This window comes from Nerophis lumbriciformis, linkage group LG03, assembly GCF_033978685.3.
Source record: "Nerophis lumbriciformis linkage group LG03, RoL_Nlum_v2.1, whole genome shotgun sequence".
NCBI classification, from domain to species: Eukaryota; Metazoa; Chordata; class Actinopteri; order Syngnathiformes; family Syngnathidae; genus Nerophis; species Nerophis lumbriciformis.
In genome coordinates this window covers 43,073,181-43,099,351 of record NC_084550.2, presented here as the reverse complement: position 1 = coordinate 43,099,351, position 26,171 = coordinate 43,073,181, and the positions used below count along the sequence as shown (strand labels likewise).

The following is a 26,171-nucleotide window of genomic DNA, read 5'->3' as shown; positions in this document are numbered from 1 at the left end:
CACACCCCCTCAGGTAATATACTTCCGGTTTTGTGACCTCTGTGTACATCCGTCACGTCAAAAATATATTTTCTTGCCGGCTACTAATAACTACAACTGGTTGGGAACTAACAGTGTTGGGATTATAATCATCCAAATATGATTATCAGCAACGTTGTGGCTCGGAGAGCAAACGCAGGCGACATCAAGTAAGCTAGCAAGATGATGCAAACTATGCTAACTAGCAAGCTTGTTTGGTGCGACGTTTAGGCAAGAGGAACAGCGAGTACTTGCGGCTGAGACGAGCGCTCAACACATTTTGTTTGGATCCTATTTTTTTCATATTGTAGTGGGTTTTGTTATCGTTAGCGTTCCGGTCGGATGGGTTTTCGCGGGACACATTTCCGGTGTTGTGTGTTGCGCGAAGAAGCCACGGATGTATAGATACTGCTCCAATGTTGATAATAAAACAAAATTAGCTCCATCTTTTTGACACTCCTCCTTCGACTCCCATCCTTACACGCTACAATATTTCATAAAAAAACTGCGGAATTGATATTTTTAAATGAATGTTAAAAAAAGCGGATTTCCGCGGACATTTTACATGCCTGTAAATTGTATGCAATGCAAAGGCTACAGACGTGGCCTACTTGGTTAGTTTACAATTTATAGTTTAAGCCCATTAAAAATGAAAAGCCACCAAAAAGAGAACAGTGATGGTAAAGATAACAAGTGTGACGAGCGAAGCTAAACTTTTTGCAACGGGAACGCATCAGACTGCTCTCTACACAAAGACTAACCTGTCTAATCAGATATCACAAGGCTGAAAATGATTTTAATATTTATATCTACCTGCTTCCATGCGTCTTCAAAAGATGATTACTTTTACTTAATCATATGATACAATTTATAATTAAAGAGTGTTAATTAAAACATTGCCTGTCTTGTTTTAATGGCCACAGTTTGAGCTAGTAACAAACTGATTTCTCAGAACCACTTGAAAGTTAACCAGCACCATGTTTGACTTTGGACATTCCACATGAAACTTAACATGGAACAATGTTTCGAGCTTGTTCTGGAAGGCAAAGGAAGTCAGCCAAAAGAGCAAATAGATAATTATGACTGTGACGGGCGTGCAAATAACAGCCATATCTTAAGTGTGCCCCCAAACAACTCAAGATCTGAATCAGCTGTATAGTGAAAATAGCTGGAAAATGGCAAAAACATAAACAATCTGGTTGAATGGTGTTTGTTGTAAAAGGCCTTGTGGAAATAGGGCAAGTGACCTGGAAAGGGTTAAATATGACTATTAAAGCCAGTCAGATATTAGTCATCAGACAAGTGTCTTGTAAGGTGGACTTGAAATAAATCCCCTCCAGAACTGTATCCAGGCAACAAACAAGGGGTTACTAACAGGCACACAAGAAAGTAAAAATAAATAAAACCTAATTCATGCATCTTTCATTCTGCATGCTTTTTGTTCAAATTTGCAAGCTTGTTAAGACATGAGTCATCATGAGGAACATACAAAATGGCCACGTTATGAGTAGACAAAAATCAATGTTCCTCTGCAAAGGGTCCGTCACATGAAACGTGGGGGGAGGGATGGCATCATTTGGGGATGAGCCCTCATCATTATCATGCCATGCAGGTCTGCCAGAGCAAACGTGTTACCTGGATGGGCCTGAATCCTCCCTTGAGAGCAGGAAAGAGAAAAAAAGCCAATTGCACTGGTGAGACTGCACACACATTTCCATCTACCTGTCACAGACCACTCAGGAGAACAAAACCAGCTGCGGAGCGTGAGATGGATTAGAAGAAACTTAACAGGAACAATTATGTGCTTGTTGACACCGAGCAGACCATCACAGGCACACTTTGAAGGGCTATGCTCTCACTCGTATCTTCAACTCACGGTACTCATTTGGCATGGTGCAGCCATAACGAAGCTCTATGGCTGTTATGTTCCTCCCTAGCTGTAATGTGAGAGACTGACTTCTAAATGTGTATTCACTATTCACACTTGATACCATACAATAACAACAACAAAGTCCTATCTTGTTGTGGCTTATGGGTAAGGCTGCAACCATTCATCCAGTAAATCCATAGTAAAAAAACCCATCAATTTGTATTTTGTTACTTCCATGATTCGTTTAAGGAGTAAAATAAGCACAAGAATTTTCCAAAAGGGGGCCCAACTTTTCTACTACAGACGGGCCTCAAATATTAACAGTAATTATTTAATAATTCTATCTAAACTACAACTTTTTCAAATGCTATGAAAGCATGTGTTAATCACAAAGTTGTATTTTTTTAACACAAACCTTAGGCTTTGGCAAGGCTTATTAAAATAAATAAATAAATCAAATATAATGCAAAAGAAAGGACTCATAAAAACTGATGATAAATACATTTACAAACAGTTATACAGTGCTAAAATAAATACAATCTAACTAAATTAATAATAAATAAATAATTTATATGTTTCTTTACTAACATGTCAATTAAATAATTTGTCATCATTTTTGCGCTTTAGCTTCAGAGATCTGTTTGATATGGTCATTACTGCCACAAGTGGTGGAAAAGTGCATTACACCTGAGTATGACGCGGCCCGTACAGACCACAGCGGGGAAACAGATATATTTTGGTGGCCCTATGAATCACTGTCAATAAAAGTTATGAACAGAGCCGGTGACAAAGGGCAGCCCTGGAGGAGTTCAACCCTCACTGGAAACGGGTCCGATTTACTGCCGGCAATGCGGACGTGTGGTGGGATTGAGGAAGTCTTCAAATTATTGCTTCCACCAATCCACACCATCCCCACCATACACGGTGTTGACAGTGCACTGCATCCCCCTCCTGAGATTGCGGATGGTGATCCAGAATCGCTTCGAGGCCATCCAGAAGTCGTTTTCCATGGCTTCCCCAAACTCCTCCCATGTCCGAGTTTTTGCTGCCGAAGCCGCGCACCGCTTGGCCTGTTGGTACCTGTCCACTGCCTTTGGAGACCCACAAGCCAAAAGGACTCCTTCTTCAGCTTGACGGCATCCCTCATCACTGGTGTCCACCAGCCAGTTGTGGGATTTTCAAACTCCTCTACCACGATAAGGTCGTAGCTCAGGAGAGTAGTGGAAGGTGCAGCTAATACATGGAAATTATTTTTTCTTTTAAAATTTAGTGGGTGCAGCTCATATACCGGTGCGCTCTATAATCCGGAAAATACTGTAACTATTTTATCTTAAATTCCAATAAGAAAAATGTAATCACGCAGAAATTAATTTTTGCAGATGACGCGGCTGGCTTCATCTGGCCAGGATCTTTAGTTCTCACTGGATCGGTTCGCAGCTGAGTGTGAAGCGACTGAAATTAAAGCATTAAAGCACTTCCAAGTCCAAGGTTCTCAACCGGAAAAGGGTGGAGTGAAGATTCTGCCCCAAGTGGAGAAGTTCAAGTACCTTGGTGGTCTTGTTCACGAGTGAGGGAAGAGTGGACTGTGACATCGACAGGCGATCGGTGCGGCTTATGCAGTGATGTGGGCCCTGTATTGGTCTGTCGTGGTGAAAAAGGAGCTAAGCCAGAAAGCAAAGCTTTCAATTTACCGATCTGCGTCCCTATCCTCACCTATGGCCATGACCGAAAGGACAAGACCACAGGTACAAGCGGCCAATGAGTTACCTCCATTGGGTGGCCAGGCTCTCCCTTAGAGATCGGGTAATTTGGGAGGAGCTCAGAGTAAAGCTGCTGCTTTACCCTCTCCCACATCGAGAGGAGCTAGATGAGGTGGTTCGGGCTTCCAGTCTGGATGCCCCCTGAACGCTTCCCTGGGGAGGTGTTTAAGGCGCGTCCGACCGGTAGGAGACCAAGGGGAAGACCCAGGACACGGTGGAGAGACTTCGTCTCTCAGCAGGCCTGGACGAAGTAGACGGGGAGAGGGAAGTCTGGGCTTATCTGCTTAGGCTGCTGCCCCCGCAACCAGACCTCGGATAAGCGGAAAAAGCTGGATGGATAATTAATTAGTCAACAGAAGGAACCGACAAGATTGTGAGGAGGTCCTACTATCCCAAATATCTCATGGGGTGTTGAGCTTTAAAAAAAATCTCCTACTCCAAATGTTGGCAGCTGAGGGGGAAATGGCTTTATCATCCATTATGAACAGTTTGAAGCAACTACAAGTGCCAAACCTTCGGGGTAAATAGACAGTCAAGAGCTTTTGGAACTATTTTTGAATATTTTCCACCAGGTTTACCTTTTTGGGAGCACACACAAACTGGCACTCATACAAAGGATGGCATTGAAATTCAAAATATGTTATGTACACAAAATACATGACAGAAAACTAATGCCTGTTTCAGGACCATCTCTTGACCAAGCCAATTAATTTTCTCGCTGCTGCACGTCTAGTGTCCGACAAGGGCACAATGGACGTTTCTCCATTGGAATAAAAAGGCCACTGTTTGGCTTCATCTGCTTCCCAAGTCCACATCCGCACAACAGAGCATTGCGACAGTTAGTGACAGCCAGTGCATGCACTCTGTGAGTGTGTGTGAGTGTGTTTTCACGCAAAGGCCAGCACAACACTTTTTGACCTCATACGACATAAAGTCAGAAACAGCACAGTGAAGTGATCTGACTGTAGTTTGACATTTGGAGGACGTGACCGGTATGACTAAGCAAGTTCCACAGACATAAAGCATGCTTGGAGCCACAAGGTGTATGTAAACACATTTACACAACCAGGCATGACCTCCTTAACATTCCCATAACACTGAATCATAGGAGACAAATATCAAGCTGGTCCATTCAGTACTTGGCTCTATAGTATGTTGTTGCTCAACACCATACTATTTACTTTCACAAATGTTCTGTCACAATATTGCTATGAGAGTCAGCCTGCAAAATATAGCAGCATTTCCACGGATTACATTCCGTACACCATCATTTGAACAACATTACCGTCATCAGGGCTGGGCGGTATAATAGATAATACCGGTATATTTTAGAAAGCGGTATATATTTGAGACAATATCGTCATATTGTTTGCTCTTTTCTGCGCCTGACGGGCAAAGCACATGGTATCTTTGGCTTACTCCAGCCCCTTGCGTATTTACGAAGGCTTCTCTGACACACTTAACTCATCAGACTTTTAAAAAATATGGCACGCTGTGGAAACTTCTCCACCCCTGACTGATGCAATGCTTTGGTCAGCGACTGCATTTGGCTATTGGTGAGTGACAACAGCTTTATTTACACAAACACCAATTTGCTTGAGAAACTATATTTCTCCTTGTAGCAACTTTATCACTAATCTCATCTGTTTATGTTGTTCACTTTTGTTAGCAACTTAGCACAGCTAGCTCCTCTGTGCTGCTCGCTCCGTGTGTCAAAGGTTTAGCTACAACTTGTAGTACTTTACCCATAGCCCGTGCGGACTAAGTTACTGTAGTATAGCGGCTGAGTGGCTTTATCCACAGCGAGCGAGTAGAGGCTCCATCTCCCCGTGCACAAGCGTGAGGCTATAAACCTGATATTATGAACGAAAATTGCTTTGTTGTAGTAACGGCTAATTAATTATGTTATAAGAATAAACAACAGATTACGTTACTACTTACAACAAAAATAATCGGAGTACTCTCAACACTGGTTATCTAACCGTAAAACACTTAGGCAACCTTAAGCACTTTGCATGTCTTTTAAGATACTGGTATGTACCGTATACCGCCATTCGGACTAAAAATATCAGTTTTGGTTTTGGAAAACGGAAAAATAAAAACGTTAATCGTTATTGTGCATGGCATTATCAATCTCTACAAGGCGTGCACCAGTACCCCACATAAGGTTGAATGAACATTTGAAGGCCAGTGAGTACCTGATGGTGGGTTGGTCGCGGGCCTGTAGCAAACTGGTGGAAGGGAAGAGAAGGCGGTCCAGCGAGGAAAGTGAAGCAGTGGCGGCACAAAAGACACAGAGATGAACAATGTGTAAAATGACATGACACAAAAGTGCAAAAACTAATGATGCAGCACTATTCCAAACTGACTAAACAGGGCTTCAACTCATTAACCTTTGCAGACATTCAACAACAGACAAAAGTTGTGAGAAACATCTACACTTTTAAGAAATGGAGGAAAGAAATACAAATTAGGTTGCAGCTTGTTGTGTTTCACCGGCTTTTTACACCCCAAACTCATCCAAGCACACCGTTAAAGTACCTTGCTTTGTGGAACTTTTGGGTACAAACACGGAAAGCATGGTGGATTGTTGTTAACGTTGTTTTTAGCATTAGCATTCTACAGAGTCTACGTAGTGCGGAAACACCGTCTGCAAAATTTTGAAAATTTCAACTCCTCTTAGCAACGATGGAAACACACAGAGTATGCACTTCAGTGGTTTTACTTTTGGAGTGGAACAGGTATATTCAAGTAAATTGTTTTGAGGGGCCACATTTCCAGGGAGCTAAGAACTGGTCTTCCTTCACATTTGATTTTGGTATATTTATTTTGTCAGAGCTACAGGAGCACCTGGCTATTTTTAAGGACCTTCTGCAAAAATGTGAGTCTCTCAAGTATTTTGAACTAAACTCACGGGCCACCAGTTGAAAAGCCCAAATGATGAAAAAGAGAGGACCTAAAATGGAACCTTGGGGAACATTACTAGTATAACTAAATAAGTTAAACAAACGACTACTGACTCTATCTGAAGTAAACAAGCTACAACAACACCTTAGTTACATAAATCTCACAAAACAAGTGCGAAAAGTGAGATTACTTAAAGGGGTGCCTTGAAGAACGCCTCTGTAATGTAAATTACAAGTTTGAACCCCAGTGTTGTGTTTGCTTGCAAGGGTAAAATGTCAATGCAATGATCTGCCAATGTGTTTAGTGGTCCATGTTCTTTATACAACAGGGGCACTCTAGTATTTTAATGATTTTTTTTTTTTTTTTTAAATGTTTGTCTTTCAAGACTTGGACTTTTGGTATGATTTGGTACCCAGTTGAATAGCCTTAAATGAGAAGGTCTAAATGACGTCATCATCTGTTTAGCTTAATTGGCAATGATGTCTGGACAAGTTTTTTTTTGTTAAAAAAAGGCTCAAATAAAAAACATTCATGTAGAGTTGATTATAAGGGGCACTGCCGATGAGCGGGTCTATTCAGGTCTATTTTCATACAAAAGGTGCACCGGATTATAAGGCGCTCAAAGGAGTTATATTATGAATTTTTTTCTACATTTAGAACACTTCCTTGTGGTCTACATAACATGTAATGGTGGTTATTTGGTTAAAATATTGCATACATTGTTTAACAGAACATCTTCAAGTCGCTTTTTGACCCTCTCTTCAAGATGGACCATTTTGTGGGCGGTCTTATTTATGTGCCTCAACTTCGACAGCGTCTTCTCCCCGTCATCTTTGTTGTAGCGGTGTAGCGTGCAAGGACGGGAGTGGAAGTGTCAAAACATGGAGCTAACTGTTTTAATGACATTCAGACTTGAATTCAATCTATAACGGAGCAGCATCTCCTCATCCGTGGTTTACTAATGCAACAACAACGCCTGAACTCTTTAATAACTAAAGTTTCTTGGGTAAATTATGTAAAACCCACTACACCGGTAGTTTTTAGCGCTTCCATAGCGAGTCTACTGACAGATGTAAGTTAGAACGTTACACTACTTTATATTAGAAATGGCAACAGTGGAGGATAAATGCCCCACAACAAGAGGATGGAGAAAAAAAGAAGCTTATTGACTACGGCAGACTCTCGGCACGGATTACAATTGCGGATGCACGCAAATTTTCAGGACTTATGCAGATCCCACATGTAATTGATCGTGGTGCACCGCCACAGCAAAATATAAGCCATTAAGCCTTTGGAAAATACCCTAATTTTGTCATTACTATCGACAGCAATGTCTAACTTAACACCGGTCAATAAAGGCAAATTGTTTCGTGCGGGATTATACCAAGCATTTTTGCTTCCTCACATTTTACTACTGCGGTATCGTCTAACAGACATTTCTGCTATGTTTGATCGATCACAATCATATAATTGGCCAGCCCTAATAAGCGGTACAAAAAATGGAAAATCCGTTCTGCTAATTTTCGTTAGCCTGTCAATAAACTGGTCCACTGTGTGTAAGCATTAAGCTAAATACACAATAAAGTCCAAAAGTGAGAGGGTTCTATAGTTTACCTAGGGTTTTCCACTGAATGGGCACCACATCTTTAGCAAAGTGCAGTGCGACCGCTTTAGTGATTGCTCTTCATGATACCTTATGTATAAAATTCCCCCACAGTAAACTGCTTTTTAGCTACGGAAGCTACTGGGGGAAAAAAGTATGCCTTGTTTCGCTCTTCCTTTCCATGATTACTGTTTTTTTTGGTTTATTTGATTTCTCAAATGCCCATAAAAAACAGCAGTGGTTGGCAAATAGAGCTGCACTTGGACACCCCTGGTTTACATATTTCCACGGCAAGACGAGTGTTACCAAACAGTGGAAGAGTATCCCCAGCCTCCATCTTTCGTGACTGCCTGCATTTGATTACCCAGTAAACGCATGGCACATCGTCTTTCATTTTGAATGTGTACCACCTGTGAATGTTGTAATATTGTTACAATAATACCAGTGTGCCTCCACAAATCTAATGCAAAATTAACAAGAAACACTGACAATAAACACTGCAAGTTGCACATCAAAAACACAAACATGTAAAACTTTGCATGCCCAGCTTAAGGGAACCATTGAGAAATGCATCAAGACTATGGTACAGTAACCCCAACATCATTTAAAGGGGAACTGCACTTAAAAAAAAAGTCTATCGTTCACAATCCTTATGAGAGACAAAAGGACAAAAGTTTTTTAATATATTTTTTTGCATTCTAATTTGTACTAATCGGCACGTTCTTGGTCGCTAGCAATGCAGTTAATGGTAGAAATCCATTCTGCCGCTAAACCACTTTGAAAATGCATCCAAAAATTGAGTCGAGTGGAACCAAGACACGTAAGTTAACTTCAAGATTTGTCGTTAAATAAGGACTAAAGACATAAAATAATGTTGCATCTTTCTTATGACACAGAGCAAAAAGTCTTGCCTGTCAAAGTTGTCCCATCAGGTGGAGGTCTGACAGCGATCGTATCCAAAACAGCTGATTGCCATTAGCGCTGGCGGGAGTGTCGCAAAGCCCATTTTGATGTGTCTTTTTATTAATGTTGAGTGAAAATAGCAGCATGTTTACGTTCAAAAATACAGTAAGTCATCTTATAGTGTGTATAAAGCCAGCAAGGCGGTGTTGTTGAGCTTGGAAATGACAGCGCACAACCGTGACGTCATCACAATTCTCCGTTTGTGCCGTATACGCGCATACGCTAAGCGGAGAGTTTTGGATCTCTACACTTTGGCCAGCGTTTTTAAAAGTCTGCATTTTTAAAGACAACAGTATGCGTCTGCGTGTGGACAAGAGGCCGAAACGTGAGCTTTGACTACTAAACAAGGCAAAATGCCGAAAAAAAGAAAAGAAAAAAAAAGTCTTAACGACGCCTTAACGCAGCGAAAATTCCTCGAATATATTTTGTAATCTAATTACTCGAGTTACTAGAGGAATCGTTTCAGCTCTAGTTGCAGCCCTACGACACAACACAATAATTTAAAGCCACAACACAACTCTGTGCCACAAATAACGCCACCGACAAAACAGAAGTGACAGCAGAGTGACAAGTTACGGGGGCGGAATAACTTCGGGAACACAACAACATGAAGTGTGACACACAACATGCATATGGCAGCCAAGGAAACATTATTTCATGAGAAAGAAAGGGATGAAGGAGGCTATGGAAATTAGGAAGCGAGGGACCAACGCCATCAACAGGAATGAGGTGCACACCTCGGACACTGTCCTTCATGGACGTAGAACAGATACTGTATGGCCGGGTGACTTTATTTAGCTAAACTGTTAAAATGTTGGTTACTGTATTTTTATTGACAATTGCTTGAATGTTGAAAATGTGAGCACTAAAGGTTTTCTCTTGTTTAATTCAAATAAGATGTGAATTAATTGGCCATTAATTGTATTCATAATTAATTTATAAATATTTCCCTTACAAGAAATACCAGGAATAAAGGAAACTTCACCTGCAGTGTCCACTATCCAGTATTTATTTCACACTCAGGGCTTGATTTCTTTTGGCTAAAAAGTTACTGAGTCATTTCGGATTGACTCGTTCTAAAAAATTAGATTGTTCCTTAATCGTATCGGAAACCACTAATATCAGATCGAATCGTTGTTACAATGGATCGTTACACACCCGTTTTTTTGTCATCTTTAGAATCCTAAAAAAAAGACGTGTATTCTTGTCTCTCATAATGATTGTGAACGATAGGCAAAATTGCCCTTTAAGATTCATGTACTTCTTATTGGGTGTGTAGCGCAGTGAGAGCTGCGTTCCGTTAAGTGAAACAGAAAAATGACTTTTACTTACTGGTGGTGGGATGATGGGTATGACACTCACCGGGCGACTCTGTGGCTGTGCATTCATTGGCTGTGTCTGAGAATACACCAGAGGAGCTGAACCAGCATTCTGCCCAGTGTTGTATGGAGACTGTGGGAATACACAAGATGGGCAGGTGTGTTACAATCACAAATATACAATCACAGGGTCATGGACAAAAGCGCATGTGGCATCAAGTGTATTTGGACTAAAGGGATTCCAATCGGGGTTCTTTGCAAAGTGGTACCCTGACTGCTTTTATTACTCATCCCATGCTCAGTGGAGCCAGGTGCTGGTGGCTTTATCTACTTTTCTCCAAGTGTGGTTGTGCCCATTTAAGTGTGTGCTGGCCGACGTGCTATTAATAGAATGTAAGGCCCAGAGGGTGCACAGTGGGCTGCTGGACTACAACTCTGAAAACTTCATGAATTTCCAGGGAAGATAGCAGCAACGTAACGCTCAGGTGTCTAAGTGTTGTCTGACTGTCTTGTGTTTATGTTCCGTAAGAGCTGGATTTGAAGGGTTCTATCCTATTTACACGACCGACAAATGAGCCCTCACAAACATGCATATTTTGTTGCCTTAAACAGTACTATCCATCCATCCATCTTCTTCCACTTATCCAAGGTTGGGTCACGGGGGCACCAGCCTAAGCAGGGAAGCCCAGACTTCCCTTTACCCAGCCACTTTGTCCAGCTCTTCCTGTGGGACCCCGAGGCGTTCCCAGGCCAGCCGGGAGACATAGTCTTCCCAACGTGTCCTGGGTCTTCCCCGCGGCCTCCTACCGGTTGGACGTGCTCTAAATACCTCCCTAGGGAGGCGTTCGACCACCTCATCTGGCTCCTCTCGATGTGGAGGAGCAGAGGCTTTACTTTGAGCTCCCCCCGGATGGCAGAGCTTCTCACCCTATCTCTAAGGGAGAGCCCCGCCACCCGGCGGAGGAAACTCATTTTGGCCGCTTGTACCCATGATCTTGTCCTTTCGGTCATAACCCACAGCTCATGACCATAGGTGAGGATGGGAACGTAGATCGACCGGTAAATTGAGAGCTTTGCCTTCCGGCTCAGCTCCTTCTTCACCACAACAGATCGATACAACGTCCGCATTACTGAAGACGCCGCACCGATCCGCCTGTCGATCTCACGATCCACTCTTCCCTCACTCGTGAACAAGACTCCGAGGTACTTGAACTCCTCCACTTGGGGCAAGATCTCCTCCCCAACCCGGAGATGGCACTCCACCCTTTTCCGGGCGAGAACCATGGACTCGGACTTGGGGGTGCTGATTCTCATCCCAGTCGCTTCACACTCGGCTGCGAACCGATCCAGTGAGAGCTGAAGATCCTGGCCAGATGAAGCCATCAGGACCACATCATCTGCAAAAAGCAGAGACCTAATCCTGCAGCCACCAAACCAGATCCCCTCAACGCCTTGACTGCGCCTAGAAATTCTGTCCATAAAAGTTATGAACAGAATCGGTGACAAAGGGCAGCCTTGGCGGAGTCCAACCCTCACTGGAAACATGTCCGACTTACTGCCGGCAATGCGGACCAAGCTCTGGCACTGAGCATACAGGGAGCGGACTGCCACAATCAGACAGTCCGATACCCCATACTCTCTGAGCACTCCCCACAGGACTTCCCGAGGGACACGGTCGAACAGTAAACAGTACTATTGTTATGAAAATGATATATATTTTTCGATAACAAATATGCCAATGTACAAGACAGATTTAGCAGCAGAAATGTCATCTGTGTTTGTGTACAATGTTTTTAAACAGACTCATGTGGCAGTTAGGCATGTTTCCTTCCAAATCGTATGCTACGACAGGATAAGGATACTGTACCAATTCCTGGTATCTGGGAATCGAAACCGGTACTCAACGGTATTTTTGTGTATGTTAATAAACATTAATTTTATTTGGTAATAAAATACCATTTTTCATTGTAACATTTAAAAATGAGCTGATTATGATAACTGCTGTCCTGTTGTTATATCTTGTTTTATTATCACATTTCTTTGTAAGTATGACAATAAGTTGCAATTACAGTTGCATGTCCAAGACCTTATATGGCAGGAGTGTACAGTTTATGGTGTGTTGGCTAGTCAGTTAAGTCTAGTCTTTTGTTGCGCCCTAAAAGTGTTAATAATGTAAGTAGATTACTTTTTATGCACCAGCTGTTTGATTGTAACATGCATCGTAGTTGTAGTTTTCATCAACGAATTTGGAGGTGTTGAAATCTCCATGTAAAATTGCTAATACTAATCAGTAGCACGCCTAAAGCTAAGTTAAGGTATATCAAGCTAGCTAATTTTTGGTAAAATGGAGCCTTACTTAACTTACAATGGAGCGTTTTTTGAGTCAAGTACTTTGTTGCCATTGGAAACGGCAACATTGCCCAGAGGTAGTTTGGCTAAGTCTGCTCTCAGTGCTGCTGGAGTGATCACTAAGTGCCCGACAACCGGGCGTGGCAACGTGTGCGACCCAGTTACCGTAACACGGCACCATTGGATTTTACGTGAACTGGTGCCCGGTCAGTAGGGCTGTGAATCTTTGGGCACCCCACGATTCGATTCAATTCGATTCTTGGGGGTAATGATTCAGAATCAATTTCCGATTTAGAATGATTCTCGATTCATAATCAATACTTTTTTAAAAACATTGGGTGACAGTTCTATGATTAACTACATTCCTCCATAACATAGATAAACATCTCTAATCAATTTCTACATTACTTAAAAAAAAACTGATTTTATTGAATACAATTCTACCCAAACATTTAATAAAGTCAAATACAAATAAGGCAACAAGAGAAGTATCCAACACTTCTCTTTTCTAAAGTCAATCTGTACAGCAGATATGATCATCTACAATCAAGTTATGGTGTATTAGCATCAAACTAGCACATTTTTGGAAAAGCGGAGCCTTACTTAACTTACGTTGGAGCGTGTGACCTCAGGGAACATGCTTTTTTTTGTCGTAACAGAATATGATGAAGCGCTTGGTTTCAATTTAACAACGGTGTGTTGTTTTCTTTATTGTTAATAAACTTACAATGTTATGCAGAGGTAGAGTTATGACAATTTTAAAGACAAATTATACTATTTATAGTTACAGTGGAGAATGGGGTCAGTGCAAAATATTTTTTTCTTCCCAGGGGGGTCATAAATGAAAATATTTGAGGAAGTACTGATCTACATCAACAATATGATTTGCCTGAGTGGCTGTATAGGACAGATAAAAAAAAAAAAAAAATGTAAATATTGATTTTTGATTTCTTAGAATTGATTAAGAATCGTGATTCATTCAAAAATCTATTTTTTTGCACCCCTACCAGTCAAACCCGAGGGACTCATGGCGCCCTGTAGTCACATGAGGGGCTTTTGACCAATCAGAGAGAGTATGACCAGAGGATCTCCTAAATGATAGGTCAAAATCCCCTCACGTGACTACAGGGTGCCATGTTTGCTACCAACTTTGAAACCTTGTTGGCCATACTCTCTCCTTCATAATGCCTCATCATTATGATATGTGTAGCAAGGCAACACAAGCCTCACAAAACCATCATCAAAGTGCTTCAGCAACATTCCATTTTATTCATATATTTAATTCAGCCTATTTGAGATCCATTATGTACTTAAACACAAACAAACGAGACGCGATGAACGTGCAGAGAAGATGACAGCAAACTAGGTCATACACTCACCCCTCCGCTGGTCTCCCAGCCTTTAGGGTAGCGATATGGGGGAGCTGTGGGTACTGAAACCTGAGAGAGTGCCGGGGAATGGGCATGACCGGGTGGGGTGCCCGCCAAGTTTGGATGTCCTTTTGTGATGTCGTGAGCAGTGTACTGGGGGCCAGCATGCCTGGGGAGCTGGATCACATAAAGCAGTAATGTGGTTAGTAAGGGTGTTCCTAATCGATATTGATTAAAACAAAAACAAGTATCGGATGATATCAGCTTGCATCTAAAATCTCCAATACAAGCAGTCCTGCAGCGACTTCACTGGTGCAAAGCGAGTTAACATCATGTTCACACAAACACATATATGTTATGAACGCATACTTTCTATGCCTTTAGGCCTCTTGTCCACACACAAAACACATACATTTGTCCCTAAAACGCACGTTTGTAAACTTTGGGCAGGGTAAATAGGGCTTGAAAGGGCACGTGATTTGGCAATGCATTGTGGGGGTGAGAGAGACTATCAAACTGGATTAAAATGGATCGGACGACAGAAAGAAATCAGGAGAGTGTACCGAAATCAAGGGAGTGTATCGAAACAAACTGGACCCTGTTCCAATGGCTCGCCACCTTAAAAATCAAGTAAAATTAGTGGAATGAATCCATACGAGCACGTTCAATAGACAAGTTTTTGAACGTGTCCTGTATCTCTGTCGTCAAAGTGGTGTGTTTTTATACACGACAAACATTTCGGAATGCCCAGTCGGTGAAGGCTCACAGACAAACCAACTTTGAGTGTGTGCAAGACCTTGGAATTTGACATCAGAAAGAGAAGACTTGATTGATTGATTGAAACTTTTATTAGTAGATTGCACAGTTCAGTACATATTCCGTACAATTGACCACTAAATGGTAACACCCGAATAAGTTTTTCAACTTGTTTAAGCCACGTAAATCAATTCATGGTACAAATATATACTATCATCATAATACAGTCATCACACAAGTTAATCATCAGAGTATATACAATGAATGCTTTATTTACAATCCGGGGAGTGGAATGAGGAGGGTTTGGTTGATAACAGCACTTAAGTCATCAACAATTGCATCATCAGAGAAATGGGCATTGAAACAGTGTAGGTCTGACTTGGTAGGATATGTACAGCGAGCAGAGAACATAGTGAGTTCAAATAGCATAAGAACAAGTATATACATTAGAAATACATTTGATTATTTACATTTGGTTATTTACAATCCGGGGAGGTGGGATGTGAAGTTGCCTGGAAGTGTTGTTTTAGTGCGGTTTTGAAGGAGAATAGAGATGCACTTTCTTTTACACCTGTTGGGAGTGCATTCCATATTGATGTGGCATAGAAGGATAATGAGTTTAGACCTTTGTTAGATCGGAATCTGGGTTTAACGTGGTTTGTGGAACACCCCCTGGTGTTGTGGTTATGGCGGTCATTTACGTTAAGGAAGTAGTTTGACATGTACTTCGGTATCAGGGAGGTGTAGCGGATTTTATAGACTAGGCTCAGTGCAAGTTGTTTTACTCTGTCCTCCACCCTGAGCCAGCCCACTTTGGAGAAGTGGGTTGGAGTGAGGTGTGATCTGGGGTGGAGGTCTAAAAGTAACCTGACTAGCTTGTTCTGGGATGTTTGGAGTCTAGATTTGAGGGTTTTGGAGGTGCTAGGGTACCAGGAGGTGCAAGCGTAATCGAAAAAGGGTTGAACGGGAGTTCCTGCTAGAATCTTCAAGGTGCTTTTGTTGACCAGAGAGGAGATTCTGTAGAGAAATCTCGTTCGTTGGTCGACCTTTCTGATTACCTTGGTTGCCATTTTATCACAGGAAAGATTAGCCTCTAGAATGGAACCTCGATAGGTGACCTCATCTTTCCTGGTGATAACAATGTCACCCACTTTTATAGTGAAGTCACTGACTTTCTTAAAATTGATTTGGGACCCAAATAGGATGGATTCCGTTTTACCTAAGTGTATGGATAGTTTATTGTCAGCAAGCCAGGTACAAATACTAAGGAGTTCAGCACTGAGGATTTTTTCCACCTGTGACTTGTCCTTGCCGGATACCAGCAGGGCCGAGTCATCCGCAAACAGGAACAATTCACAGTCGCATGCTGATGACATGTCATTTACGTATATTAGGAACAGTAAAGGCCCTAATATACTGCCTTGGGGGACTCCACAGCTTACTGAGAGGGGGGGGGGACACGGTGCCGTTCACCTCTACCACCTGTTTCCTCCCCTCCAAGTAAGATTGCATCCAGCTCGATGAGGTTTTATCAAATCCGATTGCTCTGAGCTTATCCAACAGTATAGCGTGGTTTACGGTGTCAAAGGCCTTCTGAAGGTCCAGCATGACCATGCCGCAGTATTTGCCAGGTAGGGGTGGACGTGGTTTTCGCGGGTTTTGGTGAGGTAGAGAACAATGACCAGGGATGTACAAAGAAACCCCTGAATCCTGTGTAGGCCGCAGGGGGTCCAGGTGATGTGGTGATGACCCTCAGGGTTTCGGGAGAGGTTAGGAGGACCTCCGCACTGCCGACTTTAATGGCGGCCGGGGTGTCGTCGAAAGCCATCACGCCGTCCGCCGCCGAGCCGCTGTCCTCACCGGTGTCTGAGCTGTCTTCCTCAGTCTCCGGGCCGCCGACCGCACCGATGATCGGGGTGAAGTCCTCCGTCGTACCGCCGACGGCTGGAACGCAAATGAGCTCGGGTGATGATGAACAAGTGAGAGCTGGCGTAGGTGGAGAGCTAATGTTTTTAGTAGCATAGCTCCGACGAGGTCCCGCAGCTAAGCTTGCTTCCTCTGCGTCGTTAACAACAACATTGCTAGGCTTCGCCAGGCGAGACAACATTAACCGGGTGGTTACTGGTCCGGGGTTTAGTTCAGTGTCTCCGGAGAGTAGAAGTAATAGTAAAATTGTTGATCTTCGGTCTGTCCTTCCAGTCAGGGTCTTATTTCTTCTGTTCCGATCCGCTGTGAGGCATGAGTAGATCACATTACCTCCGAAACCTGGATGTTTCGTCGATGATTTACCGAGGAGGTAGAAATCACTGTGTTCATCCTTTTCACGTTCACGACTCTCGTTATTCAGAGGGTATTGTATCCTTGGTGGTTTCAAATATAAATCCGTGATCCACAGAAGAAAAAAGAGGAGGTGTGGGATCATCCGAGCATTTGTCTGGATTCCCGGGTGGGAGCGAAAGAAAATGCGACTGCTCATCTCGGCGTGACTATGACTGTGGTCCTTTCAGAGGAAGTCAGCAGGACTTGTGACTGTGTGGTGTGTCCTCTGTTTCAAACTAAATATATTTCAAGTCTGAAATACACTGCATTAATGTGGGGAATATTTAAAGTCTTATCAGTTATTTATTTATGAATAGGCGTATTGCTTTTCCCCCCCAAATACTGTATGTTCTTCGTAACCTGCAGCTAGCTTAGCTTAGCTAACATCTTACTAAATGCCAGTGGCGGGCTGTGCGTTTTCCACGTAGGCCTTCAGTGATATCCGACTTCAATGATTACCTTTTAAAATACCATCATTTATGTCCCCACATGACCACTGCTGGAGAAATACTATAGAGGAACACATTTACACACTACTGGGAATTAAATTACCTCAACAGTATACAAAACGGGTTATTTTCTGGTGCATTTAAAATACATTTAAAACACAACAGCAATTAAAACATCTCTTAATACATATTAGAAGTGAAAAAATAAAATATTTGAACTCACTATTCGACGCCGTATAAGCCAGTGGTACCCCTTGTCGTCGGCTGATTCGAGTGGAAATGGCGAGCATTTCCCCATTTGATCGCCAGAACAGCTGAGCTAGCTTCCAAGGTTGGCCGATTTCGTCTCACAAGATGTAGTTTCTCTTTAAATATCCTTCTTGAAAATGGCCTTGCAAATATACAAACCCCGTTTCTATATGAGTTGGGAAATTGTGTTAGATGTAAATATAAACGGAATACAATGATTTGCAAATCCTTTTCAACCCATATTCAATTGAATGCACTACAAAGACAAGATATTTGATGTTCAAACTCATAATAAATGATAAATGGGTTATACTTGTATAGCGCTTTTCTACCTTCAAGGTACTCAAAGCGCTTTGACAGTATTTCCACATTCACCCATTCACACACACATTCACACACTGATGGCGGGAGCTGCCATGCAAGGCGCTAACCAGCAGCCATCAGGAGCAAGGGGTGAAGTGTCTTGCCCAAGGACACAACGGACGTGACTAGGATGGTAGAAGGTGGGGATTGAACCCCAGTAACCAGCAACCCTCCGATTGCTGGCACGGCCACTCTACCAACTTCGCCACGCCGTCCCTCATAAACTTTATTTTTTTTTTGCAAATAATAATTAACTTAGAATTTCATGGCTGCAACACGTGCCAAAGTAGTTGGGAAATGGCATGTTCACCACTGTGTTACATCACCTTTTCTTTTAACAACACTCAATAAACGATTGGGAACTGAGGAAACTAATTGTTGAAGCTTTGAAAGTGGAATTCTTTCCCGTTCTTGTTTTATGTAGAGCTTCAGTCGTTCAACAGTACGGGGTCTCCGCTGTCGTATTTTACGCTTCATAATGCGCCACACATTTTCGATGGGAGACAGGTCTGGACTGCAGGCGGTCCAGGAAAGTACCCGCACTCTTTTTTTACGAAGCCACGCTGTTGTAACACGTGCTGAATGTGGCTTGGCATTGTCTTGCTGAAATAAGCAGGGGCATCCATGAAAAAAACGGCGCTTAGACGGCAGCATATGTTGTTCCAAAACCTGTATGCACCTTTCAGCATTAATGGTGCCCTCACAGATGTGTAAGTTACCCATGCCTTGGGCAGTAATACACCCCCATACCATCACAGATGCTGGCTTTTGAACTTTGCGTTGATAACAGTCTGGATGGTTCGCTTCCCCTTTGGTCCGGATGACACGATGGCGAATATTTCCAAAAACAATTTGAAATGTGGACTCCTCAGACCACAGAACACTTTTCCACTTTGCATCAGTCCATCTTAGATGATCTCGGGCCCAGAGAAGCCGGCGGCGTTTCTGGATGTTGTTGATAAATAGCTTTCGCTTTGCATAGTAGAGCTTTAACTTGTACTTACAGATGTAGCGACGAACTGTATTTAGTGACAGTGGTTTTCTGAAGTGGTCCTGAGCCCATGTGGTGATATCCTTTAAAGATTTATGTCGGTTTTTGATACAGTGTCGTCTGAGGGATCGAAGGTCACGATCATTCAATGTTGGTTTGCGGCCATGCCGCTTACGTGGAGTGATTTCTCCAGATTCTCTGAACCTTTTGATGATATTATGGACCGTAGATGTTGAAATCCCTAAATTTCTTGCAATTGCACTTTGAGAAACGTTGTTCTTGAGCTGTTTGACTATTTGCTCACGCAGTTGTGGACAAAGGGGTGTACCTCGCCCCATCCTTTCTTGTGAAAGACTGAGCATTTTTTGGGAAGCTGTTTTTATACCCAATCATGGCACCCACCTGTTCCCAATTAGTCTGCACACCTGTGGGATGTTCCAAATAAGTGTTTGTAGCATATTCAACTGAATATGGGTTGAAAATGATTTGCAAATCATTGTATTACGTTTATATTTACATCTAACACAATTTCCCAACTCATATGGAAACGGGGTTATCGCAACTGTCTCTCAACTTTATGTGTTCTCAAATTCATCCGCTAACGGTCCCGATGAGTATCCAATCACAGGACGCGCAAATGTCACGTTCAACGTGAGGCCATCTAGAAGCCCTTATTGACAACAACTCGTGATCTGATTGGCTATCGCAACTGTCTGTCACTGTATGTCTCCGTTCACTTACAGCGCACAGCCTAAGGCAGATTTCGTACAGCATGGCAACATAAGCTAGTTGACTTCCAATTGGATACTGACTAAAACTAAAAACAACTGCACTGGAACGAGCATAATATGACATGAAGAGAATATGAATACTTTTAGATATTTAGGGAAAGTAAATTAAAAAATTATTTTATCTTTAATTATGATCATGATTTCTGGTTATGTTAGGCCAGCAGAGAAGGCCTTGCTGGCCCTGACAGCCCGCCACTGCTAAATGCTACATGTGCAACAGAACAAAACAGGCTTTGATTCAGACTTACCAGTTTGAAAATGCCGTGAACACCCTAACATGTACCAGGTGATGGTGTTAAAAGTGATGTTTGATGATCTATCCAGGCTATTCAACGTATCTTTATGAGCTCACTAATCCGACTTCCTTCAGTTTTGCTTCTACGCTGGAAATGAGACAAACCTCACCAAATCCTTTTTTTCCCCTGCAGCGATCATGACAACCATTGTGGCAGTTAATTATATCGCATATTTGCGCCATTTTTGGAACTTGTTAAAGAAAAGAACACAACTTTAGGACAGAGTCTTGCATTCAGCCATGTCAATAAGCTATTCAGACACCAGCAGGAACCACAATGCATTGTGTTTGAGCTCTATAGTGTCAAAACTCTCTCGTCATGAGGTTAGTGTTTTTTATATATACCATTGTTCGCTGACTCTTCTCACTTGATTAAAACCTTCCAAACGTTCCACACTATAAAATAATAAAAAAGGATATCCGATGATTTGTGCTGATATTCTTTGTAAAAGGTGGATAAATGTTGGGGTCAGCTTTCGGCACGGCGGTGAGGTAGTAATGGTCTTGGCTGCGGCAGCTGCGGGCTGGCACCGTCCTTGCGAGCATGACACACCGCAGAATGAGAGCACACTGCAGGAGGAGTGCAGCAGTGAGACGACAAGAAGCTTTCATATTTAAACAACTCTTCTCGAGACGACACCGACAGTCACGTTCCACACAGTGACGTGACGTCAGATCCCTTTTCTGCTTGGCTCCAGCTTCTTTGTGTGGCCCACTTCCCTCACATGACCTGGGATAAAGCAACTCATCTAGCTGCTGTTGCTAGGGGAGGAGCCTGCTTTGACTGATTCTGGGGACATATGGAGTGATGGGGGGAGCCGTATACCATTTGAACATGCCCTTGTCCTCATGCACTGAACAAATGGTTAACGCCACTTTAATTGTAGAATCTCACAATGATTATTCACCAACTAATCACTTCCCTGCAGCTGAGTGCACATTTGGTCTGAATAAGCTGGAATCCAGATTGCTCAACTGTAATTGCTGTACAGAGAACAATACCCATCTGCAGCAGAAGTTGCATATTTGCACTTATTAACACACAATCGTGGTTAAATGAATACTTGTGTTTGTGATACAGCAGCAGTGCTCTGTGCTCACAGGTTCCTTTTAAAGTCCAATGAAACATCATGCATACAGGTGTGTGTTGAGACTCACGCTATAGAGGGCAGCCACGCCAGGCTGTGTGGAGAAGATTCGCTCATCCAGTGATTGCTGAACCCGGGGAATTCTGGAAAGGTGCATTTTAAGGAAAACTTGGGGTGTGGTTCATAGAACTGTTAGGGTTGTTCATTAAGTGTTTAAGAGAATGTGATTATCACTGATGAATCCACTTGGAGATTTGGTAGACAAAGTGTGACGGTTTAAGTCTGCAGAAATAACACACAATCTATGTGTTGTCCATGATAAAGCAGACTCACAGTATTTCCAAAAGGGATTTCCTCAAAGCTTGCAGGGTTTCATTTCAAGGATTTCCCTACAGCCCCGCCCCCCCAAAAAAGCCCCCCTCTCAAAGAGTACAACATGTACCTTTCACTGTTTTGAAAGTGTTCAAGGGAAAATGTGAAGTGGATTCTGGGACAAGCTCAGGCAAAGATTGGACAAAGTGCTGTCCAAGGGGATGGAAGCCTACAAGCTGTTATGACTTGTTCAAATCTGTCAAGCAGTGCTTTGAATGGGCATATAGTAGAGGCTGAGACACTGAGTGAGGCGTTATAGGCCAGGTGGCACCGCTTTACATGACAGGGAGGCCTGCTAACCTGCTAGACCGCGCTCATCTATGACAGGCTCACAAACCGCTTGTCACACTTGCTCAGAACAGTTCCACAAAAAAATCTCTTCATCCGTCCTAAATGGAGCACAAGATGAACATCCAATCATATCTGGCTATGTTTCCTTTGTTTTTGTGCATTTGTTGATATTAAGACTTCACTGGACATCGAACCATGCCCAGAAAGTCTAGGCAAATAATGCAAAGGTGTGCAAATCTACTGTATTTCAAAGGTCTGCGTTCTGTCTGTTTTGTGCAATATTTTTGCTCTAAAGTCATGTATGTGTTGAGTCAAATGTTTGTAAAGGTGGCTGGCATTGTCTTGGAGAGATTGGTTTAAATTGATACTACGGCTGTACTGATAAAAAAAAAACGCTAACCATGGTGAAATTCCCCACCGTTTTAATTGAAAATGATCAAAAAAACGTGACTGATAACAGCACTTAGATAAACTCATGGACTGATTGGCACCAAAAACATTAACGTCTTTCCCCACAAGAAACGACTTACCCCAACATACCTTCTCTAAACAAATTGCTGTCTACGCGACAGATATTCAATTGTACACATTCAACGTACAAGCTGTGCTCTCTTAGTACAGAGGGCTGTTTTATACTCAGAGGAAAACTGTTTTTACGGAGCATTCAAGGACCACTGAACAGAGTACGACGCCACAACACCCACCAGATATAGTAATAGATCTTGTTTATCACTTTTCATTTAAACAAATCTTCAAGTGCTACAGTACAAATCAATATTTAAAACAATACAAGCTTAGCCATTAAAATAGATACAATACAAAGATTCAAACACTATTTAGAGAAGCATAAAAACAAAAAACATGCAAATTGATGTTTTCAAACAGCTATTTTTCTATTTATTAAAGTGGGTCAAAAAATTCAAGTGTGTTTAAGTTCTTTTTGAGCACATTATTCAATCCTGCGATAATAATGACAACTGATCATTTTGGTCACGATAACCGTGCTGGGAAATGTTCATATCGTTACATCCATAGTTGATATACATTTCTATTCAAAAAGGGGGGATTCAAAGAAGTTTATACTTCTTCTCATTACCCTTTTGAGATATGTTTAATTTAATTTAATTGTATTTTCTTAATTCAATTTTTAATTTAATTTCTGTGAAATAATTATATTGCCATTAAGCTCTGCCATAACTACTACTGGGACCTATCCTGCAACTTATTGTCTTGTAATTAATGTACATCAGAGCTATTCAAATTTTAGTATTTTTTGTATTTAGTGTATTAAATTCAGCAACTAGTGTTTGGATCCCACTGTACGCAATATCTGAAGAGCATGGAAAAAAGAAAGCATTTCACTGTGGTGTACTCTGCATGTGACGAATAAAACCTTGAAGCACAAGACTGTTCACTAGATATGTATGTATATTATGTACTACATGTATGATGTGGAGCTGACTTTGACATACTCAATAAACAACAACAAAACATATTTTGAACCCTTTGACTGCCCGATTAAACAATAAGAATGCTTTATGTTTGTTTCTCTTTTATGTAGTGCTCTTTAACAAGCTCATTTCAACATCCTAGATCTCGCATCACTTTTTCAAGGAACTGATACAATAATGTATTGACCAGGACACCAAGGCCTTGCTCAAAAGGATCCATCCTAGTCACTGTCGTTGTGCCCTCACTTCACCCACCCTGCTCTCGGTGCCACTCACACTGGCACATGAATGTGAATGGATGTTTGGTGGATGTCGGAGAGGCCGTAGCCGCAAACTGGCAGAAGGTTTTCCGACAGTCTAGCCCCTAGGTAGTTGTGGTTACAAATGTGGCTTACCAGCATCACAGTGTGAATGTGGAGAAATGAATGACAGGTTTTCAGTTCTCGCTGTAAAGCACGTTGAGTGTCTAGAATTGGCGATAAAAATCTCATCTACTATTATTATGACTTGTACCTAGCATCCCACTTCTGTCACCGTTTGACACGGAATTCCAAGGAGGACAACCTGAATCTGAACAACCTACACCATTTATTGGTTAATCTGACAGGGACAGTGTAAATTAATCAATATTGCTACAAATGCATCAGAAAATGAAGTCTGGAGCACAAGATTCTTCAATATGTCTGGGAACTCCACCAACAGATAACCCTGGATATGACTCAACAAATCTTTTTTAGATAAAGTATAGGTATCTATTCCATCGCGTACTGCACAACAACCATCTTGCCTTGGTTGACCACCACTTTTTTTTCCCACTTCCGGGAAGAAGTCACGTGACGGAATACAAGCAATTTTTCATCTGTTGTCCCGGTACATATCTTAAAATTGTCTTTGGCATGGTAACCAAATTGTGTACACAATCAAGCCTTGTTCATGTTGCTACAAATACAACCAAGCAAATCAAACACACAAAAAAATATGCCCTCACAACTGTTAAAGATCTTGCCTTGTCATCTCTCTATGAAACAGGCTACCGGTACCTGGAAGTCTCAGAGCAGAGAAGACAAGAGACAAGGCACAGGAAGTGAGTGGAGACGTCCCAGATGGTGCAAACACAACCCTGCTGGCCCCCTCGCCTATCGCTCATTCTTCCCCAAATACACCAGCACACATCTATGCTGCTAACAAAGCTTTCACTGCCTGCTGCTGCTTTCTTGCAGCACAAACAATAGGAGCTAGCTTGGTGGATTAGACGCTCACAAAGCAAATCAGTGGCCAGTGGTTAATGTTTATCCCTAAGACGTTATAAAGAAGTAAATGTAAGGAACATGTTCAACTCTTTTATGCTGTTTATGTAAATAAATACAACTGTAATGACATCGAATCAACAATGACCATCACAGGTCTCTGCAGGTTTCAACAAGTCAACCTTTTAAAGACCATAATGAATACAATGTAAGATCACTTCACACGAATACTGACAAAAAAGTACAAACACATGAAGGAAAATAAGAAGCCCAGAATAAATTGTACTTATTTTTTCAGAGTTCTCATTGAATGCCTTTAAAAGTGAGTTTTCTTGCAGCAGTGTGCTTCATTCATATCTAGTGTTTTCACCAACATGTTATCACAACATTTAGAAAGTTGGCCAAAGGACGGAAGCAAAACCATATATTGTCTGAAAAAGGGACGGTTACCACCTGTGCTAAAACTAATGGTTTGCATTTGCGGTGTTTTCAGAATTGAGGAAACACAGAAAAACTTGTACAGTACGACCGTATGGACAAGGATGTAAAAAACAGGGAGTGCAGACAGAACAATTGTCTAAAAAGAAAGAATGAGATTATGGATTGCAAGAGGGTTACATTTGATCAGCTCTTTTTGTATCTGGTATGCATTTTTTTTTGCAAATATATGGTTAATAAACATTGAGTGGTCATTACTGTAGCGTGACAAGACGACATTCGCACAACGTATCTTCCTTGCTTTCCGGGGGTCCTCAGTCAGCCAAAAACTGATGACGCTACACCCTTTAAAGCTTTTAATGTCACTTGCTGTATTAACTTAGAGAAAAGACGAGACCAGGGGTGTCCAAACTTTTTGACTCGGGGGGGCTAATTGGGCTTTAAAAATTTGTCCGGGGGCCGAAAGCCAACTACAAGCAAAGTAACACATACATATACAAAAAAAACATGAAATGTGGGCTAGTACTTTTTCTTATGATTGTTCCTGTTTTTCACTCAGTACAGATTGGTGTCCTATCACAGTGTTGTGCATTACAAACTTTCATGTTGATGTAGAAGCTAGCTTATCTTTTGCCGTACTTAGCTTTTACTGCTAATACCGCAGAATGCCGATGTGTTAGTACGCTAGAAAAAGAGTTCCTCGGTGTTCACTCTTACAATAACAATGTTGCTACAGCTTGGTTATTATACAGGTTACAGAATGTAAATTAAGTATTGTTGACAGTTTTTGAATGCATTTTTAAAGTGATTTAAAGGTAGAATTGATTGCTAACATTAGCCGCATTGCTAGCCACCAAGAACGAGACAATTTTTACAAGTTAGAATGCAAAAAACGTTTGTCTTCTTGTCTCT

General features: G+C 41.9%; 1 protein-coding gene and 1 long non-coding RNA gene across 12 annotated transcripts in view; one reads left to right on the top strand and one right to left on the bottom strand.

The window, feature by feature from the left end:
* Nucleotides 1–26,171, bottom strand: part of eif4g3a (eukaryotic translation initiation factor 4 gamma, 3a) — a 107,649-nt gene that overhangs the window by 70,060 nt on the left and 11,418 nt on the right. For 4 of the 11 annotated variants that reach the window (XM_061937778.2, XM_061937777.2, XM_061937779.2 and 1 more), the window contains exons 2-6: nucleotides 21,531–21,603; nucleotides 14,169–14,336; nucleotides 10,454–10,573; nucleotides 5,847–5,879; nucleotides 1,654–1,674 (exon numbers count right to left, since the gene is read on the bottom strand). In XM_061937778.2, coding sequence (XP_061793762.2) covers nucleotides 1,654–1,674; nucleotides 5,847–5,879; nucleotides 10,454–10,573; nucleotides 14,169–14,336; nucleotides 21,531–21,603 — 415 coding nt within the window. Of the gene's footprint in view, nucleotides 1–1,653; nucleotides 1,675–5,846; nucleotides 5,880–10,453; nucleotides 10,574–14,168; nucleotides 14,337–20,717; nucleotides 20,807–21,530; nucleotides 21,604–26,171 lie in introns of those variants that run through there. The other 7 variants (XM_061937789.2, XM_061937788.2, XM_061937781.2 and 4 more) reach the window with 5 other exon arrangements.
* On the top strand, nucleotides 60–25,410 carry LOC140678589 (uncharacterized). Its single transcript, XR_012050326.1, has 3 exons — nucleotides 60–188; nucleotides 1,631–1,712; nucleotides 24,604–25,410. It is a non-coding gene; the product is annotated as an uncharacterized lncRNA (long non-coding RNA).